General features: G+C 52.7%; 3 protein-coding genes across 5 annotated transcripts in view; all 3 read right to left on the bottom strand.

The window, feature by feature from the left end:
• Nucleotides 1-1,269: 1,269 nt before the first annotated feature.
• On the bottom strand, nt 1,270-8,693 carry PIGT (phosphatidylinositol glycan anchor biosynthesis class T). Of its 2 annotated transcripts, none has more exons than XM_048820334.2 (12): nt 8,479-8,693; nt 8,041-8,245; nt 6,965-7,092; nt 5,997-6,097; nt 5,642-5,728; nt 5,155-5,242; nt 4,959-5,056; nt 4,368-4,533; nt 3,760-3,960; nt 2,799-2,964; nt 2,508-2,591; nt 1,270-1,851 (listed from the first exon to the last, which is right to left on the bottom strand). In XM_048820334.2, exons 1-12 carry the CDS (start codon nt 8,672-8,674, stop codon nt 1,599-1,601), a joined length of 1,773 nt encoding a protein of 590 aa, XP_048676291.1. In that variant the 5' UTR covers nt 8,675-8,693; the 3' UTR covers nt 1,270-1,598. The 2 variants fall into 2 exon arrangements, with proteins under 2 accessions (XP_048676291.1, XP_048676292.1); XM_048820335.2 differs by having other exon boundaries at nt 8,041-8,218; nt 8,479-8,692.
• A 2,432-nt stretch (nt 8,694-11,125) lies between these two features.
• The window catches only part of DBNDD2 (dysbindin domain containing 2), a 56,774-nt gene continuing 40,761 nt past the window's right edge, over nt 11,126-27,138 (bottom strand). For both annotated transcript variants that reach the window (XM_048819573.2, XM_048819572.2), the window contains 3 exons: nt 17,805-17,957; nt 17,372-17,515; nt 11,126-15,058 (listed from right to left, as the gene is read on the bottom strand). In XM_048819573.2, coding sequence (XP_048675530.1) covers nt 14,856-15,058; nt 17,372-17,515; nt 17,805-17,957 — 500 coding nt within the window. In that variant the 3' untranslated portion in view covers nt 11,126-14,855. The remainder of the gene's footprint in view (nt 15,059-17,371; nt 17,516-17,804; nt 17,958-27,138) is intronic.
• SYS1 (SYS1 golgi trafficking protein) overlaps nt 17,823-27,138 on the bottom strand; it is a 51,318-nt gene continuing 42,002 nt past the window's right edge. Inside the window, exon 4 of the mRNA XM_075118798.1 lies at nt 17,823-17,957. Within this exon, the coding sequence (XP_074974899.1) occupies nt 17,954-17,957 (4 nt within the window). The 3' untranslated portion in view covers nt 17,823-17,953. The remainder of the gene's footprint in view (nt 17,958-27,138) is intronic.

Here is a 27,138-nt window from a genome sequence, read left to right as displayed (position 1 = left end):
ACTTCAAAGTAGTATTTGGGAAAGCTTTTTCAGTACTTTGCCTTGGATAACAAATGCCAAAAACTGAAAGATGCACACATCTGCATTCACACGTTCACATGAGCTGTCTGTGCACAAATCAGATCATTGTACCTTTGCACCCATTTGGTCCTCATGCTCTGGGAGAGGTGCCCTTCTGCCAAATCTTTCAGCCCCTGGGGAACAGAGACCCTCCCCTCCTCCCCCCACCACCTCACTCCAGTTCTCCATGCTAAATGCAGTTCTCCATGCTAAGTGAAATATAATTAAATCTCATACTTCAGAACGTAAACTGATCCAAGCAGGGGTCAGGCAAGACTTATGGGAAAGGGACCGAGAGGCTTTTCCCATTGGACCATATGAACTGGAACCATAAACTCACTGAACATTAAATCCCACCAAATGAGGGTAGATCCATCCCCATCATCGTATCCACTCACTATACTCCACACCTGAACATAGCCATTATATGGGACAACATACCCCCATATCTCAATGTCTGTACTTTGACCGGTTAAACTTTTACCCCCAATCGGGGAGATTGCAGATTATGTATTCCTTACGCCACCCGTTCCTAAACCGAATTTCGCACCCCTTGATAATCTGTACCTTATTCCCTGATAACCAGAAACTTATGCCTAAACTCTGTACTGTTTTCTTTTTACTTCAACATTATCTTAATAAAATTATTATATCTATGAGGCAATGCTGCACATCAGCAAGGGACACGGTGAGGAATTGTTAGCTTCTCCTGAAGTCTCACTGACAGGCACTGACCACTGCTGCATGTGGGGCACACTCATGGCCTGGTTCAAAATGGCAAGCAGTGAGATACTGGAGTAGATAGGATCAGTGCTCTACTCAACTCTGTGCAATTCTTCAATTTTGTCTCCACACTCCCCTATGTTCACTCTCCAGCTGGACTTTGAGTTCCCTGCTTACTCCAGCCCCTGCAACTTTTATGCTGACCTACTCCCACAGTGTCACTACCAAGAAGGGTGGGCAACTGTTCACTTATGGTGGTTGCCAGGGCAACAAAAACAGATCTGCCATTCAAGTGGAACATTTCCAGGCAAGGGGTTAAGAGAGTACTTAACTGAGATGCCCAGCAACACAGCTGGCCCAGGAAAGGAGTCAGGAGTGTGAATGAGTGTCCCTACAGGGGCTGGGCTGACGTGGGAGGCTAAACCAGGAGACAGAAGAAGCTGGAACCCTCTGCCTTTCAGCTACAAAAAAAGAACAGCACAGGCCTACAGAACAGCTCAGATTTATTTCTGGTATCTTTTTACAGAACATAAATTACCCTTCCCCAGAAGAGGACTATCACACCTCTTTCCTGATCACTTGGCTCTGCACTTCCCTGTGATCATGGAGCTTTGGGACTACAATTCCCAGCAGCCTCTTAACTGGTGGAAGTTATCCCAGCCCTCTTGGCTTCAAGAGACAGAGGTACATGAGGCAGCAGGAGATAAGGCAGCAATGTTTTCCTGTCCTCTCTCAGTCTCCCTGCAAGCCCTGGCTGTAGCCCTCCCACTGAAGCCCACATTACATGCCCACTGCACTGGCTGCATTGGATTCTCTCAGAGGGGTGGAACCCCTCTGACTTTGCGGATGATGTTGGCCAGTCGCTTGGCCAGGCCTCCCCTGTTTGGCTCTTCTACATGGAAGGTTCTGGTCAGTAGGTTGTAGAAGGAGCCGTAGCACACAGCCACCACAGTGCAGGTCAGGCAGATGACGTTATATGGCATGCTGAAGTCAGGCGTTGGCAAGTTCACCAGCAGCGGCTCGGTGTACAGACGCACAAAGTAGCTGGAGCCATCGGAAGAAGGAAATCTGGAGATGGAGGGGGGGGGGGAAGGAGAAGATCATCCCATGCAAAACATTCCAGCAGGATCCTTTCTAGTGTGATGGTGAGCAATGCTGCCCACCTGCTCTGACAGTCACACCAAAGGTGCACTAGTTACACCCCGCTGGGAACCTGGGTCCCACTTTCCAGCCAGCATTAGACACCCCTGCCTGGTCATCTCTGAAGACCCATCATGAACCTGAGCCCCTTGGGAGAAGCTGACAGCACCCGAGGGAAAAGCACACACAGGAGGAATATTCATTTGGGCACAGGACTATCCCAGACCAAGTGGAGGGCTTACAGGGGAAGCCACTCTACAAACTCTGCAGGTTCACATTGAAACTGTGGCTGCCCTGCATGAGAACAAGCACACAGAGATGGTTGTATGCGGCCTTCTCACTCCTCCCACTCCAGGAAGTGGCCATTCCCCTCACATGGGCTCCTAAGGGGTGGACTGTGTGGCTCAGATTCTGAACATGTCACTGAGAAGACTACTGAGTAACTCTACAGGGAACAGAGTGCTGGCACATGTAGATTAGCACCTACCATGTGTGAGACCCGTGTGCAGCAAGTGCCTAGGAATTGCAGCCCAAAACAAGCAACCCCTCCCTTTCCCCCATGGCCAGAGAAAAGATGCACTTACAGCGAAGTGAAGAGAGGACTCTGCTCTGCATCCTCTGCCTTCATTGCTATGACACTTGGCACCAGGGCACTCAGCACAGATGGACTAAGGAGACAAAAGCAGCAAGAGAGTCTGAAAGATGCAGTCTTCAGTCATGCTAGAAAACAAATGGCAAACAACACACACACCAGGAGCCCAGCGTTATGCACGGCATTGGGCCCAGAACCCGTGATGGGTCTAGAAAGGGAAAGCCCTGCAGAAGTCTGGCCCACAGTACGTAAGTTACCCCAAAGCAGGGGCACATGGCTTTACCTCACATAAAAGCCGTGGTTGGGGTCAGGGGTATACTCTGTCCACTTCAGTAAGGCTCTCTCGAACTGGATGGTGATCTTGGTGACAGAGTTTGCTGGGAGCTGGATCAACATCTCCAGCAGATGGGGCCGCCTTCGGTCCTTAGCCGGCTGGTAATGGATATAACCTAACACCAAAGACAGTCACTTGTCACCCTGCTGGGAACGTTCCCCACTAACACAGACAGCACTAATAGATACTGTTGCCTCCACCCTCCCCTACAAGAGAGGGCACAGGATGACACACACCTCACACAACCCTTCCCATATGGCTTCTGCTCTCCCCACTTAGAGCATGAGCTCCTCAGGGCAGGGACTGTGCTATGCTCTGTTCTGGACAGTCAGGGTTCAGCATGTAATTCACAGGGATAACATTAAACAGCAAAAGATGCTCAAGTTGACCAGTTCTCACTAACCCAAAACGACACACAAAGATCAACATGATTCTCATGTCAGAGAGAGGCTCTGTGATGAATACCCAGGATGCCCCTCCCCATCTACTCAGACACCACTGTAAGGGAAGAAGTTCTCATCCACCCCTGCTACAAATCACCACGGGGGATAATGGAACACCCAAAGACTGTTCTGTGTGTGTCCATTATCAGCCCAACCTCTTTACTCTTAAAGTGTAATGCTCATAAGAGCAAGGCTGTAACTGAACTGATATGTGCAAGTTTCCTGAACACACAACTCTGCTCAGACACCCCAATGCTGGCTTGCAGTTATTCCAGCCCCGGGACTCTCCTGAGCAGATGCTGCTGTTAGTGCTAAACTTGAGGGTGTGTTTCTGAAGTTAGCTTTCCACAATAGCACAGTGTATATAAGGAGCTCACACTGAATCCCTGGGAACCTGTGCAGGGACTGACTGGTCTCTGGAAAGAGACCCTGGGGCCAGGGGAGTCTGCACAGAGTGTATTCCTTACTTGGTTTGTTTTCCTTTCCCTTGGTGGTGATGACCAAAGTGTGAACGTAGAGTCTCAGGTACCAGGGCACGGTCTCCAGTAGTATCACAGGGAAAGCCCGGTATGGGTGGGTGTTATAAATCAGGGTGCTGATTTCTCCTGTCTGCAGGCCATATCCACTCACATAGCGCTGAGCATGGAGCACAGGTGTTGACAGATCCACTGCAACAGGGAAATCAAACAGGAGCTAGTAACACCAAAGCCCAGCTGTAACTCTGAACACAAGAATAGTGCTATCCACCCAGCAAGGAGCTGAGAGGTCAGGGGCACTCCCCTTTCACATGGTTCCTACTGCCTCCCACCTCACATGGAGCAGAAGAGGGGGCAGTTTCTGCCTCACACCCTGGCACAGAGTGGGATGCAGGAAGGGTCTCATGAATGTTGCTGCTATATGTCTCTCCCCAGCAAGAAGCATGCAGTTCTCTCCTCCTTCTCAAGGCCCACACAGTGACTACCAGCAGCAGGAGTCTGAGAATCCACATTCCAGGTTGGCATATTAAGAACTGGTTGGGCGGGGAGGAGCTGGAGTTATGCACTGTGCAGGTAAAATGAAGCCACTAGTCACTCACAGCTATCCTGGGGCCGTTTCCATTTCAGCTGCACGTTGAGGCTGCGAGACACATTAAAGAGGAAGGGGCTCAGTAAGTCATAGACTGCATAGGTTCTCCTGTCTCCTTGGACAGATGCTTCATGCACGGACAGTGGAGGTGGGGTCACCTCCAGCAGTTCATTCTCCTGCGAATATAAGCAGAGCACATAGGAGGGAAAGGCAACTCCTGCATTAACCAGTAGACAGAAAGGCAGTCCTTAGCATTCCCCCGCATGGAAGTGACTGGCCTGTACTCTGTCTAGGAATGCTCCCCCTGGAACAGGGCCAGCTCAGGACCTTCTATAACACTACTGCAGCATCTCCATTTCTGGACAGTACTATAGTAATTTTACTTTTTCAATAAATAGACATCCGCCCAAATCATAATAGGAATCCTTTCATCAAGAATCCCATCTCTTCAGGGAGCTCTGGGTGACGGCATGCCAGGGCAGTTCCATCTCTGCACTCTGGTGCGACTGGAGACAGCAGACAATGCTGCAGGGAATCCAAATTCCTTCTAACAGGATGCTATGTCAGGGTACTAGGCAGGACAATGAACAGAAAGTGTTACCTGGGTCTTACTGGAAATATCAACATAGATTTTGCTCTCAGATGCAAGAGGACAAGCTTCAGTGACAGTGCGTGAGAACATCTTAAAAAGGGACCAGTCTGGAGAAGACAGACACAAAGAGAGGTCAGCCAGGATGTGAGTGAATGAGGCTCAGTACGCCCACAGAACACAACATACTGCAGGTTATTCCAGATACCTCTCTTTCCTTGACCAATGGAGAAGGTGTCAAAGACCACGGTGAGGGTCTGTCTAAGCTCCCAAGAGACACTCAGACACGAAGCATCCTGGAGGACAAGACAAACCAGAGACTGTGTTCAACACAAACCCACCTTCTAGAAGGGTAAGACTCATCACAAGAGGGAGATGGGGCTATAAAAGGGTCATGATACACACTGCAAGGCCCAGATGGGACTCATAAGAGTGGAGAAGGACAACATACGAGTTAAATGTGCGTGGATTAGGTCCCAGCCAGCCTATTTCACAAGGGCCAGGGCAGAGCTGTTCCCTACAGTGTATTCTCCAGGGCTTTGTCTGGTACAGTTTAACAACCCAAATGATTAGGAAATGCTTCTTAGTGTTCAGTCTACATGTTCATTCATTAAAAGACCCATGAAGGGTCTTATCAACTTGTCCAGAAATGCCACCCTGCTCACCAGATTTTGGACACTAGTGATGGTACTCACCCTGCAGATAGGGCGGATATGCACTGCCTGGGAGTGGTAACTGGTGTGGAACAAACGTTCTGCCTTCAGCAAAACAGCAAGACCAGCCTACAGACAGTGAAGGAGAAAACATGATTGAATCACCAGCCACAAAGGTAACCACCAACAAGCTATCAGGCGCCTCAAACTTTCAAAGAGCCCAGCAGAGGCTTCACCGCTCACCAAGTAACCCAACTCCACCTGCTCCTACTGAGATCGGAGCGGGACTCCAATGGGAGCTATAGCGATGTAGTAACATTTGCTCTTTGGGAACCCCACTCCAAAGACTCTGACTATGACCTGATCAGGCAGTGGAAGGCCTGGGATTTGCCCTCACCTTTGAGCCGCATGGCAGCAGCTTTTTCCAAGGTGTGAGGTTCTCAGTGCAGACGACCTCCCGGGGCAAGACGGCATATCTCAGGAGATGGTGATCTGTAACTGGGATGGGGGAGTGGAGGGTTAGGAACCGGGTGTTAGTCTGACCACATGCACCAAAGCAACACTCCTCACTCCCAAAGCTGATCAGTCTCTGAAGGGGTCTAGAATCCCATGAGCTCTGTGGAAAAGGGAGGAGACCACTGCGCAGCCACTTTATCAAACAGTGGATCTGAGGGGACAGCTATGTGTATCTCCAACATATAGGAAAAAACCTTCTGGTCTAGTTTCTGGAAGAACAGCCTGCAAGCTTCCAGTCCTCTTACTTTCTACAGTTCTTTGCACAGAAGGGCCTGAATAACTTGAGGTATGGAAGCTATTCTATTCAGGTTCTTATCAGAGGGCCTTTACGTCACTGGTTCAAATCGAGCTGAGTTTGGTGGGGACTAGAAGATGCTTCATACTGCCAGTGGCCCGTATGAAGTTACTTTGACATTTCAGTCCAGTTCCTAGTGTGCAGGTATCCGCATCACAATAATCATCACAACTGGCACTAACTGACCCTCTTGTCTCAGAGAAGAGGACTGAATGAGCCAGAGCACTTAAATTCCCCCCCTTTCCCCTAAAAGTGGTCCCTTCAGGTGAGGAATGAGACCCTGGTGGGGGTGAATCTAGCCTGCCTGCTACCCATGCTGTGTATGTCCTGTGAACATAGGTGGTTTCAGTTTCTAGAGCTGTCCGATACCTCACCACTTCCAAATTCACTTAGAAGACCTATACTTAGGATGTTAGCATAACCCAAGAGTTCTCCCAGGACCTGCATCCAAACCCTGTCCTCAGTACCACAGCAACAGTGAAGTGAACCGTCAACAATCAATAAGCGTTCCCCCACAGAGCAAAGCCAGCCCTTCCATACAGGTCCTGTCTCACCATTGGCCAAACCCAGAGGTTTGAATGATGCTGTTGGAGTGACGGTGTTGGTGGAATCTATGAAGTTCAGAGAGGCACAGAATATCCCTGAGAGGATGTTACTAAGTTCTTTCCAGGCTTTATCAACACTGAATGAGAAATATAAGAGGCAACAAATTACACAACTGTCTCTCTCCCCCAAATCTATAGGGGTCTGTTTGAAATTAAAAGTTTGTAAAGTGTATTTGATAAATGAATAGATCATTACAAAGAGAGGGCTGTTAATAAATGTGTAAATATCACTACTGGAGCCTTAACCAGACAACAATAAACCAAGGGCATGGGAGACAGACAGAAATTAGGTTATTGAGCACTGACATTGGAAGGATGTCCATGAAAGTAAGCTATAGATGTGTGCTGTGAAATACCAGATTACAAGGGTATAACGGTTGGGGTGGAAAGAGGAGAAATGGAATCTTGTCAATGTACAGCCCACAAAATAATTATACTTGCTCCAATAGTGAACACAAATATTGTTTACAGAACATCACAGATGTGCACAGTACATTGCAAACACAGGGCCAGATCCTGGCACCCTTAGAATGAATAGCAACTTATTCCACACTTTCTTCTAGAAATCTATAACATTGCAAAGTCTCCCTTGTGAGTGCAGTTCTCTAACCCAAGGGAGACCACACTGCAGCCCAATCTACAGTGCAGCTAGCAGCCAGACTATAGGTGACAGCAGATGATGGAGAACTATATGTTGGGACCTATAGGGCCAAATTCACCAATAAGATAAATAGATGCAATGCATTTATTTACTGGTATTTCTATGCCCTCACTGCCATAATATACAAGCATGCCCATTTATGCCAGCAGATGAATCACCCCACAATGTTTAGAGGCTACCGATCAGTATTAAAAACTTGAGTAACTGCAATATATCTGTCCATTGGGTGCCAGTTAGGTGTGGCCCTTGGGCTGCTGGGAAGAGGCCAATGCCACACCACTGGGTGAGTGAAGCTTGGGCATTTCCCCCAGCTGCAATACTTTTATTTTAGAATGGTTATTGTGGTACCACCCGAGACACTTACTCGGTCACAGAGTCCTGGAACCAGACCCAGAGCTCGGCCCCGGCTGGAGCTTGCAAGTAGGGTTGTCCCCAGGTCCGTGTTCGCCAGAAGCCCTGGGTGAGGGACAGGTGCAGCTCTCGCACCAAGTACTTGGAGAGGAGCTGACCCAGAGCCTTGGGGAAGAGCCTGTAGTGAGAGACTGCGGGGAGCAGAGTGAGCGGCACACCTGCAGGGCGAGGCCAGGAGGTCGTGTGCCCAGTCAGCCCGTACCACCCAGCGCCCCCACAGCCCTGCACCCAGCCGCAGCCCACCATTCATCCCGCCCCGCGGCTCCCCGGCGCGGCGCAGCCCCAGCCACTGAGGCAGGACGGTAACGGATCAGCCCCAGCCCCAGCCCCAGCCCCGCCCCGGGGCTCGCTCACCATACTCCAGACCCGCCCCCCCAGGCCCCGCTCTCACCTCCCTCCCGGTGCAGCTCCGAGTCCCAGCGGGCCCGGAACTGGAAGGTGGCGGCGAGGTCCCCGGAAGGGAGCGGGCTGAGCAGCAGCTCTTCGCGCAGGCTGTCCCGGGGGGGCGCCGTCGAGCCCCCACAGCCGCCCGGAGACCCCAGCAGCAGCAGCAGCAAGAGCCCCAGCACCCCAGCAGCCCCCGCCATCCTCTGCACTGCCGCTTCCGGCCCGCTCACCCAATGGGGAGGCACTTCCGGCACAGCCTGGCGGGGGCGGGTGGAGGGGCGGGATCGGGGACTTCAAGCGGGCACGGGGCGGGGCCTTCGTTCGGCCCCGCCCCAGCAGCGTCCCCGTTGCCGCGGTGACCCTGAGTTCAGCACCGCGCGTGGCGGGGTCCGGCGCGGCCGCGGGGGGCACAGGCGCGTGCCTGTCGCGGGGCGCGCGCGCGCGCCGCCGCCGCAACCCGTGGGCTTGGCCTCTGGCTCAGGGAGTTGGACCCACGTGGCTCGTCCCTTTCGCAGCCCCCTCCGCCCCCATACACAGCAACACGGGGGGTCGCTGGGAGCTCTGGTCCCGTCGCCGGGGCAGCTCCGGGGCTGCGCCGCGCCGCTCTCCGCAGCGGGGAGTCCCCGCTCTGGCCTGATCAGCCCCGGGGCCGGGCAGCCCGCTTCGTGCTGTTTGCAATGGGACATGTGCCACCGAGAACTGACAGGACCGCGGCCCGCCAACTGGCCTCCCGCAGGCCAGGGGGCAGCGGCGGAGGGGGGCCTTTGGGTCGCCTCCAACCTGCTCTGGGACTGGATCTGATGCGGTCACTGCCTTGGGTGCAGGATGCTCCTTATCCTGTTCCCTGGGGCCTGCCCCAAGCTAGCGAGTGGCCCGAACCTAGGGTCACGCTGGAACTTGTACCCTAGAGGTGAAGGCCTCTGTACCCCACTGTCTGACTGCAAAGACAACTTCTCTGGCCTGTGGAGTTGTCACCTTTCTTAGTTATGGGGTTTTTTTGGGTGGGGGAATATAAATCAACATCTGTTTTTCAAGGTGATAGAACATGGATTATCCTGGGAAAATGAGTATTTTCTGTGAACAGAGGAATTATCGTATCAGATCTAACTGGGGTCCATCTAAACCAGTGGCTTGTCTCTGATGTTGGCCTGTAGTACAGGGGTGGGCAAAATTTTTGGCCCAAGGGCCACATCCGGGCTGCAAAACTGTATGGAGGGCCGAGTAGGGAAGGCTGTGCCTCCCCAAACAGCTTGGCCCCTGCCTTCTATCTGACCCCTCCCACTTCCTGCCCCCTGATTGCCCCCCTCAGAACCTCTGACCCATCCCCCCCTGCTCCTTGTCCCCTGACCGCCCCCTCCTGGAAACACCAGCCCCTAACTGTCCCCCAGGACCCACCCTCTATCCAACCCCCCCGCTCCCTGCTTGCCCTGACCCCTGTCCACACTCCACCCCCTGACCGGCCCCCCCGGGACTCTCACACTTATCCAACCCCCCCGTTCTCCCACCACCACCCCCCCAGAACTTCCGCCCCATCCAACCGCTCCCTGTCCTCTGAATGCCCCTCAGGACCCCGTGCCCCTTATCAAGTCCCCTGGCCCTGGCCTCCTTACCATGCCGCTCAGAGCAGCATGTTCAGCAGCTGCGCCACGCCACCTGGCCGGAGCCAGACTCGCTGCCCTGCAGGAGCTCGCAGCCCCACCGCCCAGAGCGTTGGTGGCATGGCTGTGGGGAGGGGGGGGACAGGAGCTCAAGGGCTGGGCAGGACGGTCCCGCAGGCCAGATGTGGCCCATGGACCGTAGTTTGCCCACCTCCGCTGTAATGGATACTTTAGCAGAAGTTGCTAAAAACACACAATAGACAGTTATGTAATAATTTGCCCAAAGAGGAATTTTCTTCCTAATACTGAAAGCATACATGGTGTATGCTGTGAAACAGGAAGATTTATATTATATAGACATGTTTACCTTAATATTAATCTGGATATACATCCAGCCAAGCACCTCTGAAAGCTGTGTCAGTAACTGAGGGCAGATGCCAGAGTCCATCAGTGGGAGCAGGGTGTACTGATCTCTCCACTTTGCCTTGCTTTCTTATAAAATTCTTCTACATGAACCTGATGGCATGGAAATTCCAGTTCTAGGAGTGTGTTTGGGCTTTTAGGGCCTTTGTCACTTGCTGTCTCCAACATTCTACTGCTTGCTGCTGTGGCCAATATATCTGTGGTTTAGCACTGGGATTACTTGTCTAATGAATATCCTCCAGGCACCATGTTCCTGGGTTTTGAGGTCTGTTGAAATCTGATCCTGGAGCTGTCAGTATGGATGACAGCAGGCCTGACCACTTCCCTCAGCACTGAACAGATGGAGTGATAAAGCAGATTCTGACCCTGGCGAACTTTCTCTTGTTTGAAGGGCTTGGTTAAAAGGCTTGTTAGCAGTTATTTAATTTCTTGTGGAGCTAGGAGGTTGAGTTTGTTGCACTGTGGTTGTTTTTGCTCTCTGTGCCAGTGTGAAACAACATCTCACCAGGCCTACTCTGCGAGAACAAGTTCTTATTTTCTACAGGGGCTGTGCAGGCAATCAGGTCTAATTCCTGCACTCATTTCTAATGTCTAATTACATTCCCCACTAGAGGGCAGACACGACACACATTTGAACCTGAAATTTTATTGAACCATTAACCCCAGGACTACATTGCAATCTCCTCAGAGTTAATGGATTATACCACACAGGGCAGGTTTAGCATCTCACTAAGAATAGTCTGACCTGCCTACCGGAGCACAGTGCAGCCTTTCAGCAAAGCTTTAACATATGCCAAAGAGCAGGATCTTACATTATAGGGTAGACACAGTGCAAAGAGCTAGCCGTGCAAGGGACCCCCAGTCCTGCCCTGCTTATCCTTAACTAGATATAAAAGCTACACACATCAGTTTATAGCTCAGTCTCTCAGCCAGACAAGCAACCAAGACAAAGTGCTGTTGTTTTTCCCGGTAATGTGTATGCAAAAAATCATTCCTAAAATACCACAGTCCAAACTTGTATCATTTCTGCCATTTCCAATGTCTGGGGCGTATGCTGAATTCCAGAGTTCCCAAATGTACAAAGATAATGAATAAGGCTGCGAGTCTGTCTCGTTGGTCACGGATTCCATGACTCTCTGTGACTTCTGCAGCAGCTGGTGCTGGCTCAGGGGCTTCCCAAGCCGGGCAGCCCCTAGGCCAGCAGCAGCAGTTTGGGTGTGTGTGAGGGGGGCTCAGGGCTAGAGACAGGCATTGGGAGGAGTGGGGGGTGCTTACCTTGGGGTGGGAGGGCTCCCTGGCTCCAACTGGCATGGTCCTGCAGCTCCTTGGCGATGGAAGAGCCAGGGTGCTCCACGTGCTGCCCTTGCCCACAGGTCCTGCCCCCGCAGCTCCCATTGGCTACAGTTCCTAGCCAATGGGAGCAGCACAGCCAGCGCTAGTGCTGGGAGCAGCGTGCGGAGTTCCTTGGCCCCTCCGCCACCTAGGAGCTGCAGGGACATGCGGAGCTGGGTAGGGAGCCTGCAAGCCCAACCCTCAACCCCCCCAGCACCAGCAGGGGGGTCCCAGGCTGCGCATCACTGCCCACCCCCAGCACCCACGGCGCCCCTGGACCACCCCGAGCACCAGCAGCCTCCGTCCCAAGTTTTAGTTAGGGGAATATAGTAAAAATCATGGACAGGTCACAGGCTGTGAATTTTTGTTTACTGCCCGGGACCTGTCCATGACTTTTACTAAAAATACCCATGACTAAAACGTAGCCTTAATAATGAATAGTATGATCCACACAAAATGTTCAGAGACAAGTCTCCTATGTTGGAAGTAGAAAAGGAGTACTTGTGGCACCTTAGAGGATAAGCTTTTGTGAGCTACAGCTCACTTCATCGGATGCATCCGATGAAGTGAGCTGTAGCTCATGAAAGCTTATGCTCAAATAAATCGGTTAGTCTCTAAGATGCCACAAGTACTCCTTTTCTTTTTGCGAATACAGACTAACAAGGCTGTTACTCTGAAACCTATGTTGGAAGTGCTCCCTAAGTACTGATGGGAGTGCAGGAGAAGTTCCGCTTGATCCTGCAACGTGCAGAGCACGCTGGCTCTGATCCAGTGAAACACTTACGTTTAAGGTTAAACACATGCTTGTGAGTAAGCCCATTAACTTCAATTGGCTAGCCACCTGCTTAAATGTTTATGCTTCTCTACATCAGGGCCAGAATGCTCCACACCTTGCAGGAACAAGTGCTTGCTCAGAAGCCCATATAGAATCTAGACACATGAGCGCTGTGCCAGGACTTTGTAAGAGAACGTGAGGGACTCCAGGCCTAGGAGATTGGATGGGAGCTGCAGATGCTGCACAACAGAAGGTCTTGCTCGAGAATGTTTTGAACCAAACCCAACAGCCGGAGAACACCTGCCACCATTCTGACTTGCAAAGCCACAAACAAGAACTCAATGCAGCCCCAAGCAATACCCCAAAACTCACAATGTATGCCCAGCCCTATCCCCAAACAGCTGAGGCCTGGAAGAGCACTCCTGTAATGAACATGCCAAGCTTCTCAGCACAGGAGTGGAGACTTGCAGTGCTGGAATGCTTCAGTTATGCATGAGCTAGGATAGCCAGGGGCACTGGACACAAATTCTCTGGGCTTAGGGAACTCCCTGCACCACCCTGTCCACAGACTGCTGCAAACTGGCTCTGAAATCGGGGTCCTGGGAGCAGTCCTTGCTCAGCAGTGGTCATTCACTTCTTGGATTTTTCCATGAGTTTAGCTGATTGCTAGGATTACATTTGTGCTACCCCCATCTCTCCGGAGTTGCCATTCTGCTGAGTCACTTCCTCTTTTCAGACCTTTCTTTTCCCTTTAACCTCTTTCTCTGGAGAATGCTTTGAGGCAGTATTGTGGACAGAATGTGACTCATCTGCACTGGCTTGTCATTTGATGATACCTGGGATGTAAATGCTGCAGCCAGGGTCCAACAGCATCTATTAGTATGTGTCTAGCTATTATGCAGCTCTGAGTGCCCCTGGGAAATGGCCTGGCTCTAGAGCAATACCTGGCCTCTGTTATTTATGTACCAGACTCCCTCTCCTTGAGGCTGCTCCACTTTCATCACAGCAGTGACTTTGTTTTCCCTGTTACATAGTCTCCTGGTGGCCAAAGCTTTCCCGTATTGAACAGTTGGTAGCAGTTGCACGCCTCTCTAAAATGGTGATGCAGCCGGATCTGTGTGTGGCTACGGCTATGCTCATTCCTGGGAGTAGGAAGAGGGCAAGACAAATAGCCAGCAAGGAGGAGTCAAAGTGACAATCTGTCCTTGTAAGCCAGAGCTCCAGCAGCCATGCTGGGTATTCTGCTGTGCTTAGGGGGCTAGTCTGCGGTGCTAGAAGGGTTGTACAATTCATGGGGAATTGCATTAACACACTCATGGGGTCATGTTACAGATCACAGTGCTCCCACGCCCACCAGCCCTGTGGGTTTAGTGTGGGAATCAGTACATTCTCACTGCCGTCTCAGGCTGTGTCCACTGTAAGCACAAATGCAATCAAAGCCCTTTGAAAATGCAAAGCACCATAGAAGTGCTCAGTATTATTATTGGGATGGGTTGGTGATTTGCCCCATTAACCCCCATAGTTCTCCTCAGGGGTGGGTAATGAGGACTATGCCACTTGTATTTATGTTGGGCAGAGGAATGGCCACTGGATTGGGCTGGCGCCTGGTCTGGGAATGACGTTAAGACCCTTGTTCTCCGGCGACTGAGAAATTTTGACTCATCTACCACTGACGTCTTGTCCTTGGTAGCGTGGCTGTAATTGCTTCATCCCCTGCCTTAAGCCTGTCTCCCCTCCCTAAGGCTCTCCTTGTCCTCCTTCTGCAACCCTTTCCTAGCCAGCCTCTCATCCCCACCAAGCACTGGGCTTTCGTGGTTCTCCAATAACACACACCACCCTGACGGCTTATTTGACAGGAGTATAATTTCTCTGTAGGCTTTTGTTACACATTTGCCTTTGGGGGTCCCACTGGGACTGGGGGGGGCTGAAATCCTGCGGGGAGGCTTTGCCAGGAATGGGCACAGCTGAGGCCACGGCTCGGGTAGCAGTTCGGGTGAGTGAAGCAGGAGAGTTAGTAGCAAAGCCTGAAGAGTTAATGTCTGAAGCACTACACTACCCCTCTCTTTCTGCCCCACTCTCCTTCTCCTGTGGCTGACTGAAGAACGCGCTGGGGGAAGCCGTCTCTCCGCTCCTTGGGATGGGGAGACGGCTCGGGGTGTACTGAGCAGGAGTCAAACAACCAGCAGCCTTCCTTCCTCTCATGCTGGCAGGTCCATGCAGAGGGTGGATGAGGAGAGAGCAGGGAACCTGCTGCTAGCTTCTGGCCGCCTGCGCTTCAGGGCTGTCCTCCTGGGGCTCCTCCTCATCTGACTGCACCACGGGCGTCTCGGCCCCCTCCTCACTGGTGTCCAGGCTGTTCAGGTCTGTGGAGACGGAGGATGTGGACGAGATCCGGGATTTGATCTCGGACGCATTGGGCACTTGCAGGGTGATTTCCTCCTGGTAGTGGCTGGGCTCTGCCCAAGGAGAAAGGCAAGATTAGCAGAAAAAACACAACATGCTAGCATCTTTGCTGGCCTTGTGCCCAGCCCCCTTCACCTCCACCGTACCCCTCCGCAGGCAGGCTGTGGCTTCATCCCTTTCCCAGCCCATTGCAGGGGCTACATATGTGCAGGACGCCATTTCAGTGGAGCCAGCAACTCTGGCACACAAGGTTTCTAGGCCCTTTAGGAGGAAAGGAGATGAGGCAATGGGCTGGAACTACCCCTGTCAGGAGAGGTGAGAGTAGGAGGGATTTGGGTGGCAGTTACTGGGCTCAACATTCTTATTGTCCATTGTTGGATCATATTAAAGAAGTTTTGTATTAAAATCACAAATGAGTTTGATTCCCCAGAGTTTAAATTCCAGAGTATTACTAATTAAGAGGTCTCTTGGTTTTTGGTACTGTTTCTCTCCCTCTATGTGTGAAACTTGCAAGCTGCTAATTGTGTTAGTACATTCTAAGACAGAGTCTGTTCTCAAAGCAATTCACAGAGAGAGAGACTCAAAGCAATACTCTAACAACAGAAACAGCACCCAGAGACTCCCCGCCCTTTTGTTGTATTAACAATTGTGATTAAAATAGAGATAGAGGATGTATGTGGATGGATGCTTGGTGTGGATAATAACTGAATGATCAGGGAGGTGCCAGCCTAAGAATCCAGTGTCCATCGGCTGAAGAAGGCGTCAAGTGGAAATAACCAGAGGACCCCCCCCCCCCCCAGGGCAGACTGGAATCCACCCAACAGCCTCAAGAATGGGAGAACCAAAGAACAAGATAATATCTTGGAGCCGTCAGGAATGTGCTATCTGCTGATTGATTCAGCAACAGCATGATGAAGCAATTCCCATAGACTGGCATAGGAAGAAATTCCTATAAAAATAGACTCTAAAAAGTGAGAACTTTGGGGTCTGATTCTGCAAACCAACTTCCAGGAGCATCAGATGAGCATCTGACAAGGCTCTGCTCCCTCCTCATGTCCAGGCCACCTGGCCAGTGGCTTGGCATGAGCAACTCTAAGGCTGGTAACTATGATAACAACCTTGCAGAACCTGTGTGTGTCTGTTTGTATGAATGAATGTGTGAATAAATATGAGATTGAATGGAATGTTATAACTATAACTAACTGCTTACTATGATTCTTTCTGTATTCACAATAAATGTGGTATTTTGCCTTTTTCCCTTTAATAAGATCCTGCTGGTTTTTATTTTATTGGTACAACACCATGAGCCGAGAGACATGAGCTGGCCATAAGCAGGACTGAGCTGCAGACCCACTGACCTCCAGGACAAGCTGAGCTACCGGTCCCCTAGTCCAACTTTGATCCCCAGCACGAGCCAGGCTACTGCTGGAGCCCGGTCTCCTTCCCCAGTCCCAGACTTTGGCAGCAGGGCATGTGCCTCACATTCCTTCTCCATTTTTGGCAGTGGAGCCTTTTCTGTCTCGCTTGTAAAATTCCAGCTTGGGGCCTTCACGTGTGAGGATGTTTAACTGAAACAGAGAAGAATCTGCCGCTAAATGGCTTGACTCATTCTCAGAGTGACTCATACTCAGAGTCACTGCAAGGAGTGCAGCATGGGGTGATCAGGCTCCTGATTACTCCTCCTCCCCCATTTGGGTTCCCCTCCCCAGGCAATGAGCTCAACACAGGGTAACTGGGTCTGCCTGGCTCCCCACTCCCCATGTGGGGAGCTCCAGCCTAGGGCCACCACGGTGCTGACACCGCCCCCAACAGGGAATTCAATGCAAGACAGTCAGGGTCTTGGCACCCCCCACACTTTGTGCAGAGAGCTCAGCATGGGCAATCAGGACCCAGGGGAAAGTGAGTGTGGTGAGGAGTGTGGCAGGGTGTGACGGGTAGGGGCTGCTCTAGAGCAGTTTGGGGGGACAAGAATTCAGTCCTACAAACCCTAAAAAGCTAAGACTGCACATCAGCCCTGGAAAATCGCGGATCCATAATTCTCTGCTCCCAGCAATGGTGGCTGTAGTGTAGACAGGGGACAGGTGTTTGTACAACAGCATCCTTCCCTAAGATTAGATGTCATGATGCTGAAAATGCCTGTGCCCTTTCTGCAGGGCAGCCTCCATTGGCCGTATCGCCAATGGAGCTGCATTAGCAGAGCCGTGCTGGTGTGAACTTTTCCAACCCCACAGGCCCAAGCCCCAAGTTTGTTGCCCTTTAGGACTGGAGAGAGTCACAGCAGGGCTTGGACTGGATTGAAGAACTGACCAGCTGGCGTGAAGGTTGCGGGGACAGCAGGGAGCTAACAGGGAGGGTTGCGTATGTACCTGGCAGGAGACCGGCAACATTGTTATCCTCTGTCCCACAGCTGAGAAACACGTCCATGGTGTCCTGGTCAGAAAGGTCCATCATGTCCATCTGCTCCAGCATGTCCACATTCACCTCCATGGAGGAAATGCTGCCCAGCGGAGCTGCAGAGACATGGGCCAGAAAACCAGGGAGGGCCATCACTAATGCCAGCCAGATGAGAACCTATTAGCCCTGGACCAGCAGAACTGAGAAAGCGATGCCAGGGGAAGCCAGCATGTGGGACTAGCCTACTGGCTTGTTTATAGTGTGAGTTCTTCAGGGACCTTATCTTTATATCTTTATGGCGTGTTCGGGGCTCATTAAATAACAGGTCATCCCCTCCATACTGCCTTCCATCCCCTTCTGTGTGTGACAAACGTCTCCCCCTAGCCCCAGGTGGGCGGCACTTACGTCTTCTGTGCTCTATCTGAAGGTGGGACATGGGGAAGAAGAAATCCACATCATGCTGGAAAACCTCCTCAAAGAACTTCTGCCTGTCACGTAATTTGAGCTGCTGCTGCATCTGCTCTGGCTCCAGTCCCCGCTGCCCATGCTCCATGTCAGCTGTAGAGGAACAAGATGGAAGATCAGGCACAGGCTAGATGCAGTCAGATGGGGCATGGGAGATCAGCCAAGGCCAAGAAGGGCTGCATAAGTCCGCCCTATTCCTTCTGTCAGTGTCCTGCAGGACAGGTATTTCTCTCCTGCTCTACTTTACCTGTGGGGGTGCATTGTGATTTAGTAGCAATGGAAGAGGCATTACAAGCCATCGAGCTTGCTCCAGCAGTGCAGTCTGTGCTGGGGGCCACTGCTACTGACTCCTCTCCTGTGATCCAGCCCAGCCTGGTGTCCACAGCTGCAATGATCGTCCCCTGCTTTGGGCTTTACCACCTTTCTCCCACGGTTCTCAAAGCACTCTACAAACTTTAACGCTCACCCCCTCTGTGAGAGGGGCTTAGTGTTCTGTTATCCCCACTTTCCAGAGAGGGAAACTGAGGCACAGAAAGCAGAAGTGACTTACCCAGGGTCGCCCAGTATTAGAGCCAGGAATAGAACCAGGTCCTCCTGAATCATAGACCTCTGCTCTAGCCACTATTCACTGGTTCTCAAACTGTGGGTCGGGACCCCGAAGTGGGTCGCAACCCCATTTTAATGGGGTCGCCAGGGCCAGCATTAGACTTGCTGAGTCCCAGAGTTTGGGCTCCAGCCCACTGTCTCTGCCACCCAGGGCAGTGCGGCTCAGGCTCCAGCCCCCTCTCTTCCCCCACCTGGGGCAACAGGGCTCAGACTCCGGCCCTCCACCCCCGGGGTCATGTAGTAATTTTGTTGTCAGAAAGGGGTCGCGGTACAATGGAGTTTAAGAACCCCTGCACTAGATGACACTCCTGCCTTTCTTGGCGAGAAGAAATATGGCATCCCGGATGTTGAACATTCAGGACTGTGTAACCAGAGAGCTCAGGTGTGTGTGATATGGGGTAGTCTCAGCTCCAGCCTGTCACACACTGGTCTTCCTGCTGCCTAACAAAGGCTTAACCAGAGAGTTGCCTTTGAATATTAATACAGCAGAAATTCTCCCAGGAACAGGAACTGACCCTGAGTGCCAGGGATACTGGACTGAGAAAGGTGACAGTAATAAAATGGCATTAACACCCCCACCTCCCACCTGCAAACACTCCCCTCCATACACCAGTCTATAATCCCAGTCCCCACCCCCCTCACCACACACACACACAAACAGGCTCCTCCATTCGCCCCACTCCCCTTCATACACAGCCAGCCTGGATCTTTGCATTTGCCTTTCTTTCATCCCTCCCACGGTTTAACTCTGCTCCCAAGAGCAATGAGGAGCCACTGAGGGAAGAAGGCTGAGCCCTCCACAGGGAACAAGGCGATGGAGGGCCAGTTCCTCCTAAGCACAGCAGGGCCTGTCTCTGTCCCTCCTGCTTTAGGAACCCAGAGGAGCAAAGAACCAGCAGCCCTTCCAGCTTGGCCAATTGGTTTCCTGGGCCCAGAACCACTAAGGTGTTTGAGTTCAATGGAATTTAGGAGCCTAAATACCTTTGAGGAACTGGGCCTTGCTGGTGTATCCCAGCAGCTGCCTGGATGCTCCCAGACTGGAGTCTCATTCCAGGGTTCGTCTCTGCTGCTCTTGGCCAGGCAAGGAAAATGTGACAACCCAGCCGGGCAGGGCAGAAACCAAGGAAACCAAACAAACATCCTAGCCTGTCCCCAGACATCCTAGCACTGACCAAACCCACCTCCTGCTGCTGGAACAAGGGGCGGGAGGATCCCAGCAAAGGGCAGCAATCGCCTGGGATCCCCACCCTGCCTGGAAGGGGCCGTGTCTGTATCAGGACCAGAATGTTATAACATAGGACCCCAGAGGAAACAAACTTCTTCTTCCTTCCCCTCCCACCCCTCAACACCTGCCCCAGGGAAACCCCTCAGGGCTAAACTCCCTGCCCAGACACCTGCCCCAGGGAAACCCAGCAGGGCTAAACTCCTCCATCTGAAATATACCAAACAGGAACCAGCTGCCAATGCTGTGTGACTTATGGCTCCTGGTGACCTGCACACTTCCCCTGGGATTCTGTATTCATTTCTGGTTCTGCTTGTCCCATAACTGCTGGGCCCATTTCCAGGCTCCAACCTGCCTGGCATAAGTTCTGGTTCCAAGATGCCCAGCCCAGATCTAGGCCTTCCCACTTACTGCAACCAGAGAGCTCAGTGCAAGCCCCTGCTGCTGTCTGTCTCCTTGTCCATTGCCAAGGGCTGGGTTGGCAAGGTGCCCATGCAGCCAGGATCTCACACACTTTGCCAAAAGACTAAACCCCATGTTGAAAGCACCTTAACAACATGTCGAGATTAAGCCCATTTTACTTTCCTTGCTGGTCTCACCATCTGCTGCTGCACTGGCAGGAGCTCATTCTCCTCCTTATCCTGGTGCAGGGCCACACAGAATCCAAGCCCCCACCCCTTCGCCCCCACACATACTCGCTAATCCATTGGCAACTCCAGAGCTGTGTCAGAGAAAGTCTGGGAGGCAGAGAAGGGCTGGGGGAACAGCTACGGCACAGAGGAAGGGAGGAGACTGGGGTGGTCTAATTACAAAGCTCTGGGCTGCACAAAGAACAGGTTAACCCTGAAGGATTAGCATTGAGGTAACTCTGGGTCCCTTTGGCAGCCCCTGCAAGGTAACTAATGACTAAGGCTACAATTTAGTTATGGAGGCCACGGCAGTCATGGATTCCGTGACTTTCCCGGACTTCCATAATGTCTAGGGCTTCAGGAAGCGGGACTGAGCACCCCTGCCCTAAAACTGGGGCTGGCTGGAACCAGGACCCTGCAGCCCCAGCCCCGCAGCTTCCCCGGGAGGCTGCAGCCAGAGATGCATGCCTCACCTCTGTGGGCTTGGCTGGGGCTGCAGGTGGGGCCATGCGCCCAAACCCTGTGGTGTTCTGGACTTGGCAGGGGCTGCAGCCGGGGGCAGTGCGTCCCCCTCGCAGCTTCCCAGGGCCATGTGCCACCCCCAGCTGCAGCTGAGGCTTGGTGGGAGCTGCAACCAGGGCCACGCACCCCTGTCCCACAGCTGTGACCAGCTTGCGGGGGGCTTGGCCTGTCAGTCCCCCCACATGGGACTTCAGTCTTCCCCCCTACCTAGCCCTGCCCCCAGGTTATTTTTAGTAAAGTCACGGACAGGTCACCGGCTCCGTGAATTTTTGTTTATTGCCTGTGAGCTGTCCGTGACTTTTACTAAAAATAACCATGATCAAATCTTAGCCTTACTAATGACACAGCCCAGCTGCATGGAGCCTGCCCTATTGTGCTTTCCCACCAGGGCAGAGTCACCAGCCTCCCACTGCTCCAGGAAAGCTGCAGCTATAGCATTGTTGGAATCCATGGCTAAGAGGCTGGGTCATCCAGTGGCTTGTCACAATTTTCCCAGGGAAAGTGGCCAGCAAATTCAAGTACCAACAATATGGAGTGGAGAAGTCAAGGTTCAGGTACTGGGGGCGTTAAGCAGCTATAGTGAAACCCCTGAGAGCTGGGGACGCTTTGGAGAAGGTGATCTGGAAGTTCTTGCACATCACACTTCATCCCAAGGTCCCTCATTCCCCATATCCTTGGCATCAACAGCGTCCACAACCACAGGCTGGTTTCTATTTCATCGCTTTGTGCTGCGAATTCCAAAACCACAGCATGACTCTTACTATGTGTTTGTACAGTGCCTAGCACAGCAGGGCCTGTCCTCAGTCAGGGTCCCTAGATACTATTGCACTATCAATATGAACCGAAGAGATCAAAAACACTGCCGTTTGGGGGCCCAAAAGCCAATGCGTTACAACTTCACTTTCCAGCAGAGCAACAAGCACCATGTGATCTACTCGGTGCACCTATTCCAGTGGAACAGGGGACACAGTGGAAACAGGGACACGCTGACCCCAGTCACTCTAGTGTTGGAGGAAAGCACAGTGCCCTGGGTTCCCTTTGATTTGAACCCTGTCTGTAGAGGTGAGCTTCCAACCTTTGCCGGAAGAAGGCACTGTCTGTATGGGGCGGGGAATGCGCAGCTATTCCAGTCTCAGCCCCTCTCTCCAAGAACATTGCAGGATAAAGGATAAGGCCATCCTAAGAGTTTGCAATTTTCTACACTGTTAATGCACACGTCATACATCTCTCTCCCAAAACATGAGAATTACAACCCTGGGATGTTCCAGGCCCCCAGGAGGAGATGCAGGGAGGTGGCATGGGCTGGTACACTATCATTTGGTGCTGGTGTGTTACTCTCACTCACGGGTTGTGCTAGAGCCTCAATGGGGAAGATGTGCCTAGATGTATTAGCAAACTTGTCTGTAAATTCCTTGGCAAGCTTTTCTTAGCCAGCTAGGCAGCCGGCACTGAAATACCATTATATAACTAAGGCAGGCATCAAGCAAGATGTGCAGCGGGGTGACTGACTGGTGACTACAGTGAGAAACTGAGATGGAGCCTTCTTCCCACTCCCTCATCTCAGCTCCCTCTCTCCCCTCCCCTTCGCTCTGTTCCTGTATCTCAGGCACTCTAGGAGGTCAAGAGCTCTGCTCATGTATTTACAGCTAAATAACCACCATGGAGGAAATAAAAGAGAGTAACATTCCCTGTCTCTGCCCTTCGCCATGTGACTGATGGTCACATTCTCCTCGCTGTCAGTTGCTGTGATTGTCTCATCGGGATGGCATGTTCCCAGCAAGTGACACACACACTCACACAATGCAGCCCCTGTGCGCTGCAGGGAATTCATTCTGAGGTTTAAATACCTGCTGGTGGTCTTTCTTACAAGGCACTCAACCAATGGGCTGAGGCTTATGCACATTCGCAGCTGGGACACAGCACTGCCTTTCCTGGATCGCTGACCCCCCAACACATCAGGTTGTCACTTCCCAAGAGTGTGAAATAGCACCAGGCTCCCTGCTGCCTTCAAATCCTTCCGGCTCTTGCTGCTCATTAGGCACCAAAGCCTACAGAAGAACTGGACCTGAATGCAAGCGTGGGGACTGAAGGAAGAGGAGCCAGCCTACTACAGGCCCATGAGAAGGAAACATATATGGGGATTTCCTTCTACTGCCATTGCTCAGTTTCTTCTGTCCCAGCCTCTCCCAGCAGCAGGAAGCAATGTAAGGAGCCAGGGGAGGTGTTCTGTTTCCAGAGACTCTAGTGCCACCCTGCCTTAGCAAGAGGTACTAAAAGAAACAGGGTAGATTTGCTGGCTGGGTTGCACAGCTGGGATTCTCTGTCTCTCAGCATGAGACCCTGTAGGGTGACTGCAGGAAGGCCAGACATGGAAGGTGCTCATAGCTCCTCTATTCCCCATCTTCCTGCAGGAAGCATAACAGTGAACGGCGCAGGAGTGCCAGCCGCAAGGAGCTCCCAGCTATTCCACACCAGCAGGGAATGGTGCCGAGCGCTGGCTGTGAGTCGCTCCCAGCAACTGAGGGTGACATGAGCCCTGGGGGTGATATGGCTGAATGGATTCTTTGGGACACAGTGAGATCTTTTCATTGATTTCTTGGGCTCAGCGCTGAGCACACGGCAGCTTGTCTGGCCGTGTTTCCGCTGGGAGTGGACATGTTTGTCATTTTCCATTGTCCTGCTGGATCCTAGTACAAACCCCACTCTGTGCACCAGGCAGTATGAATGGCCGGAGGGGGGGGGGGGGGGGCGGGCTGGCTTGTTAAAGGAGGCACAATCCAAGAGGAGATGGAGAGAGGGTTTTCTTTAATTGATGTCTCTTTAAATCCCTTGAAAACTCCCCAAGAGATTAAAGAAACAGAGTAAGCCATTAATGGGGTACGGACAGGGGGAAAGGGGAGGTTAACAGAGTATAAATGAGGGAAGGGGGTACACTCTGCAGGGTGTGGATCATTTCTCTAGGGAACAACTCCAAGGAGCACAGCTTCACACCCGATCTGGCCATGCCATGCCTGGGCATTCCCTCAAAAGCATCACCCCAGGTCCTGTGAACCGGAACAGGGACACACTGACCCGGTTCACACTAGTGGTGGAGGAAATCACAGTACCCTGGGCTCCCTTTGATTGGAGTCCTATCTATAGAGGTGAACTCCCAACCCCTGCCAGAAGGGGGCATTACAGTGAACAGGTCGGGTCAGTGACGGTGTGGGGAGCTCGCAGCTACTCCACTCTCAGCCCCTCTCAGCAAGAACATTGTAGGATAAAGGGTAAAACCACCCTAAGAATTTGCAACTTCCTTCAGTCTTGGGGAGAGGCAGCTAGAGCAGAACCCTTGCAATGACCTAGAAGAGGCCAGTGGCAATGAGCTGACCATAAACTGGATGACTGGAACCTGCCGAATGCTCCTGTACAAACTCTCTGCGCAGCCTCCCTCTCAGATTCTGATTGCAGCAAAAGGAAAAACTTAAACCCAAACCTGCTGGGTGAGAGGGAGTGCACAGGAGGCGGGGAGAGGGAGGGAAGTGGTTTTAGCAGAGACAGAGCAGGAAAAAACAGGAGGGCGGAGAGCAAGAGTGTCAGTAGGGTGAGGAGGTGGCACCTTGTGATCCTGGTTTCTGACATGGATTCTTCGTGAATGGTATTCCAGCCAATCTTCAACTCCTCCGTGACTCCACACTAAAAATATCCCCACAGCCCAGAGCTCTCTCCCTAGGAGAGTCCGCGTCACAAGACCCTGCTATTTACAGGGCCTGATTCACTTGACATAGAACCCTGAGCAGGATAAAGCCAGGAGAGCATTAGGGAGGATAAGAGGAGGTGGGGAGGCTCATAAGCCACACAGGGGATGTCTACATAGCCCATGGCAGCGAACCTCCCCGCCCAGGTCGACAGACTCGGGCTACAGGAGCTTCCGGTAGCGCTCTACAATAGCGGTGTAGACAGCGCTGTGAAGTTGGAGCTCGGGCTCTGAAGCCTAGGGATGGGGGTGGGCTTTACAGCCCGAGCTCCAGCCCAAGCCACAACTTCAAAGCGCTGCCCACACAGCTATTTTTAGAGCGCTAAGGTGAGTCCTGCTATTCTGCGTCTGTTGACCCGGGCTGGGAGGCTCGCTGCTGCGCGCTGCTTGGGCAGGCAGCCTGGGCACCATGTTCTGCCCCACACACTGGAGCTCTTCCAAGTCCTGCAGAGAGACTCCTTAAAGGAGCTGGGATACCACCCCGTCTCTCCTCCCTAGCTTGGCCTGGAGCTGGCCTGACTGTGCAGAGACCTTCACTGACCCGCTGTCTGCTCGGCTCCATGGAGCTTCTCTATCCGGGACACTTGCTGCTTCAGGGGTTTGCTCTTGTCCTTAGGTTCCACAGGTGACAAGAAGAGATTTGCCGTTCCGGATCAGACAACGGTCCAGCCAGTCCTGGGCCCAGCTTCTGGGAAAGGCCAGTGCCTGGTGCTTCACAGGAAAGCAGCCTGCACCCCCACCAAAAGGAATGCCCCCAGCTGAGGGCACAGAGCTATCCATGCCAGGATAGGGCCAGCCCTTCCTGCCACTCAGCAGTTTGAGAGATCATAGAATATCACAGTTGGAAGGGACCCCAGGAGGTCATCTAGTCCAACGCCCTGCTCAAAGCAGGACCCATCCCCAATTTTTGCCCCAGTTCCCTAAATCGCCCCCTCAAGGATTGAACTCACAACGCTGAGTTTAGCAGGCCAATGCTCAAACCACTGAGTTATTCCTCCCCCGGATGTGACTGCCTGGATCTCAGCATGTAGAACTACTAATGATATTACAACGGATGGAAGGATGAAAAGGATGGAGGCGCCAATCACCATGGGGCGTAAGGGCAGAGAGACTTCAGGGGAGGCTGGTGCATGGTGACTGCGAGATGGAGGCAGGGGGGTTGGTGGCTGTGCAGAGGTGAGCAGCCAGGAAATAGGGATTGTAGAGCTGAGGGCTTTGGTGAGGGAGCTGCTGCTTGGTCGGGTGGAGAGGTGCACTGCATGGGGAGGGGACGGAGAGGAGCTGGTGGGCGGGTTGTTTGGGGTGCATGGAGGGCCGTGGGAGGGTGCTGGTAGAAGGGCGTGGGGTTAGTGAAGGGATGTGGGAAGGCGCTGGCGGAAGAGCCCTGTGGGGTGTGTGGAGGGATGTGGGAGGGCACTGGAGTATGGGCTGAATTGTCTGGGGAAGGACAGAGAAGGGCTATGCCCGTGGGAGGAGAGGGCTGCAGTGTCCATGGGACCAGTGGTGGGCGGTGCTCTGCCTGGTGCCTGTTGAGAGCACGCTTGGTGGCTGCTGCCTGTGGAGTCTATGCTGCTATAGCCGGGGCCAGAGCTAAAGAATTCACTAAAAAGGGAAAGGGTTCAGAGAGTCGTGTGCCGGGGGCAAGGCCTGGGGCAGCACAGCCCCACTGGGCTAGCACTTCCACACGGACAAAAGCCCAACTCCCCCCGCCAGCCCAAGACACACGGCTCTCTCCCTTACCCTCTCAGTCAGTTCCCTCCGGTACATGGGCACGCACGGGCACACCCAGAGGGGACTGACTGACAGAACGCAGGGAGGCGGCTAGACAACACGGCTATCTGGCTGAGCAGCAATCGCTCATGTTTGACTAAATTTACAGAGCAAACATTTGGCTGAGAGAGACGCACACAGTGCAAGGCTGATCCAGGTGTGGCTGAGTGGGAGTGCAACGTAAGTGTGTGAGAGAAGGAGCAAGTGGGTGTAGGGGAAAGTTGTGTGAAACAGACGGGAAGTGTGTGTGAGTCACGGGTGGGGTGACGGCCACTGCCAGTGCCCATGATATATGACACTTTGGGGATGGGGGTGAATCAGCCGCTTTCTGTACAATAGTCAGGATTGTTCTGGGCTGTTGACCGCTACAAGATAATTGTGAATCCCTAAACTCCGTGTTTTAAGTGGCCTGGAAAAAGCCCAGCTGTTTAGGACAATCCCAGCTGCGATAAATGTTCCTGCACTGGTAGGGCAGCACTTGCACCCTTAGTGATCCCACTCAGTTTTAATTTTTTTTTTGCCAGGACTGTGACCCGTGGCGACCCTGCCCACTTTAAGTCCCCCTGAGCTGGGCCCGCGTAAGAGCTGCAGTGCAGCAGTGTGCCCCCCTCCTGCGGGAGGCTGCCCAGGCAGGAGGCAGCTGCTGTCTGTGCGCGTGGGTGAGCGGGCACTGGCCTCCGGCTGGCGGTGCTGACTGTGCCCGGGGTGCCGCTGGGAGACAGGGGGCTGGTCCAAGCCCCGCTCAGTGCAGCGGGCATCAGGAGCGTGCCCTCAGCCTCACGTGGGTCT

This window comes from Caretta caretta, chromosome 13 (genome assembly GCF_965140235.1).
Source record: "Caretta caretta isolate rCarCar2 chromosome 13, rCarCar1.hap1, whole genome shotgun sequence".
NCBI classification, from domain to species: domain Eukaryota; kingdom Metazoa; phylum Chordata; order Testudines; family Cheloniidae; genus Caretta; species Caretta caretta.
Note: the sequence above shows the minus strand (reverse complement) of the source record. Positions and strands in the feature narration are given on the sequence as shown.

Excerpts from the sequence above, each read along its gene's own strand:
- PIGT (XM_048820334.2), bottom strand. The coding sequence starts at position 8,674 with ATGGCGGGGGCTGCTGGGGTGCTGGGGCTCTTGCTGCTGCTGCTGCTG. Across the intron at positions 8,246-8,478 it reads GGAGCTGCACCGGGAGGGAG|GTGTGCCGCTCACTCTGCTC; the intron begins GTGAGAGCGGGG and ends CTCGCCCTGCAG. Across the intron at positions 6,098-6,964 it reads ACCTCTGGGTTTGGCCAATG|TTACAGATCACCATCTCCTG; the intron begins GTGAGACAGGAC and ends CCCCCATCCCAG.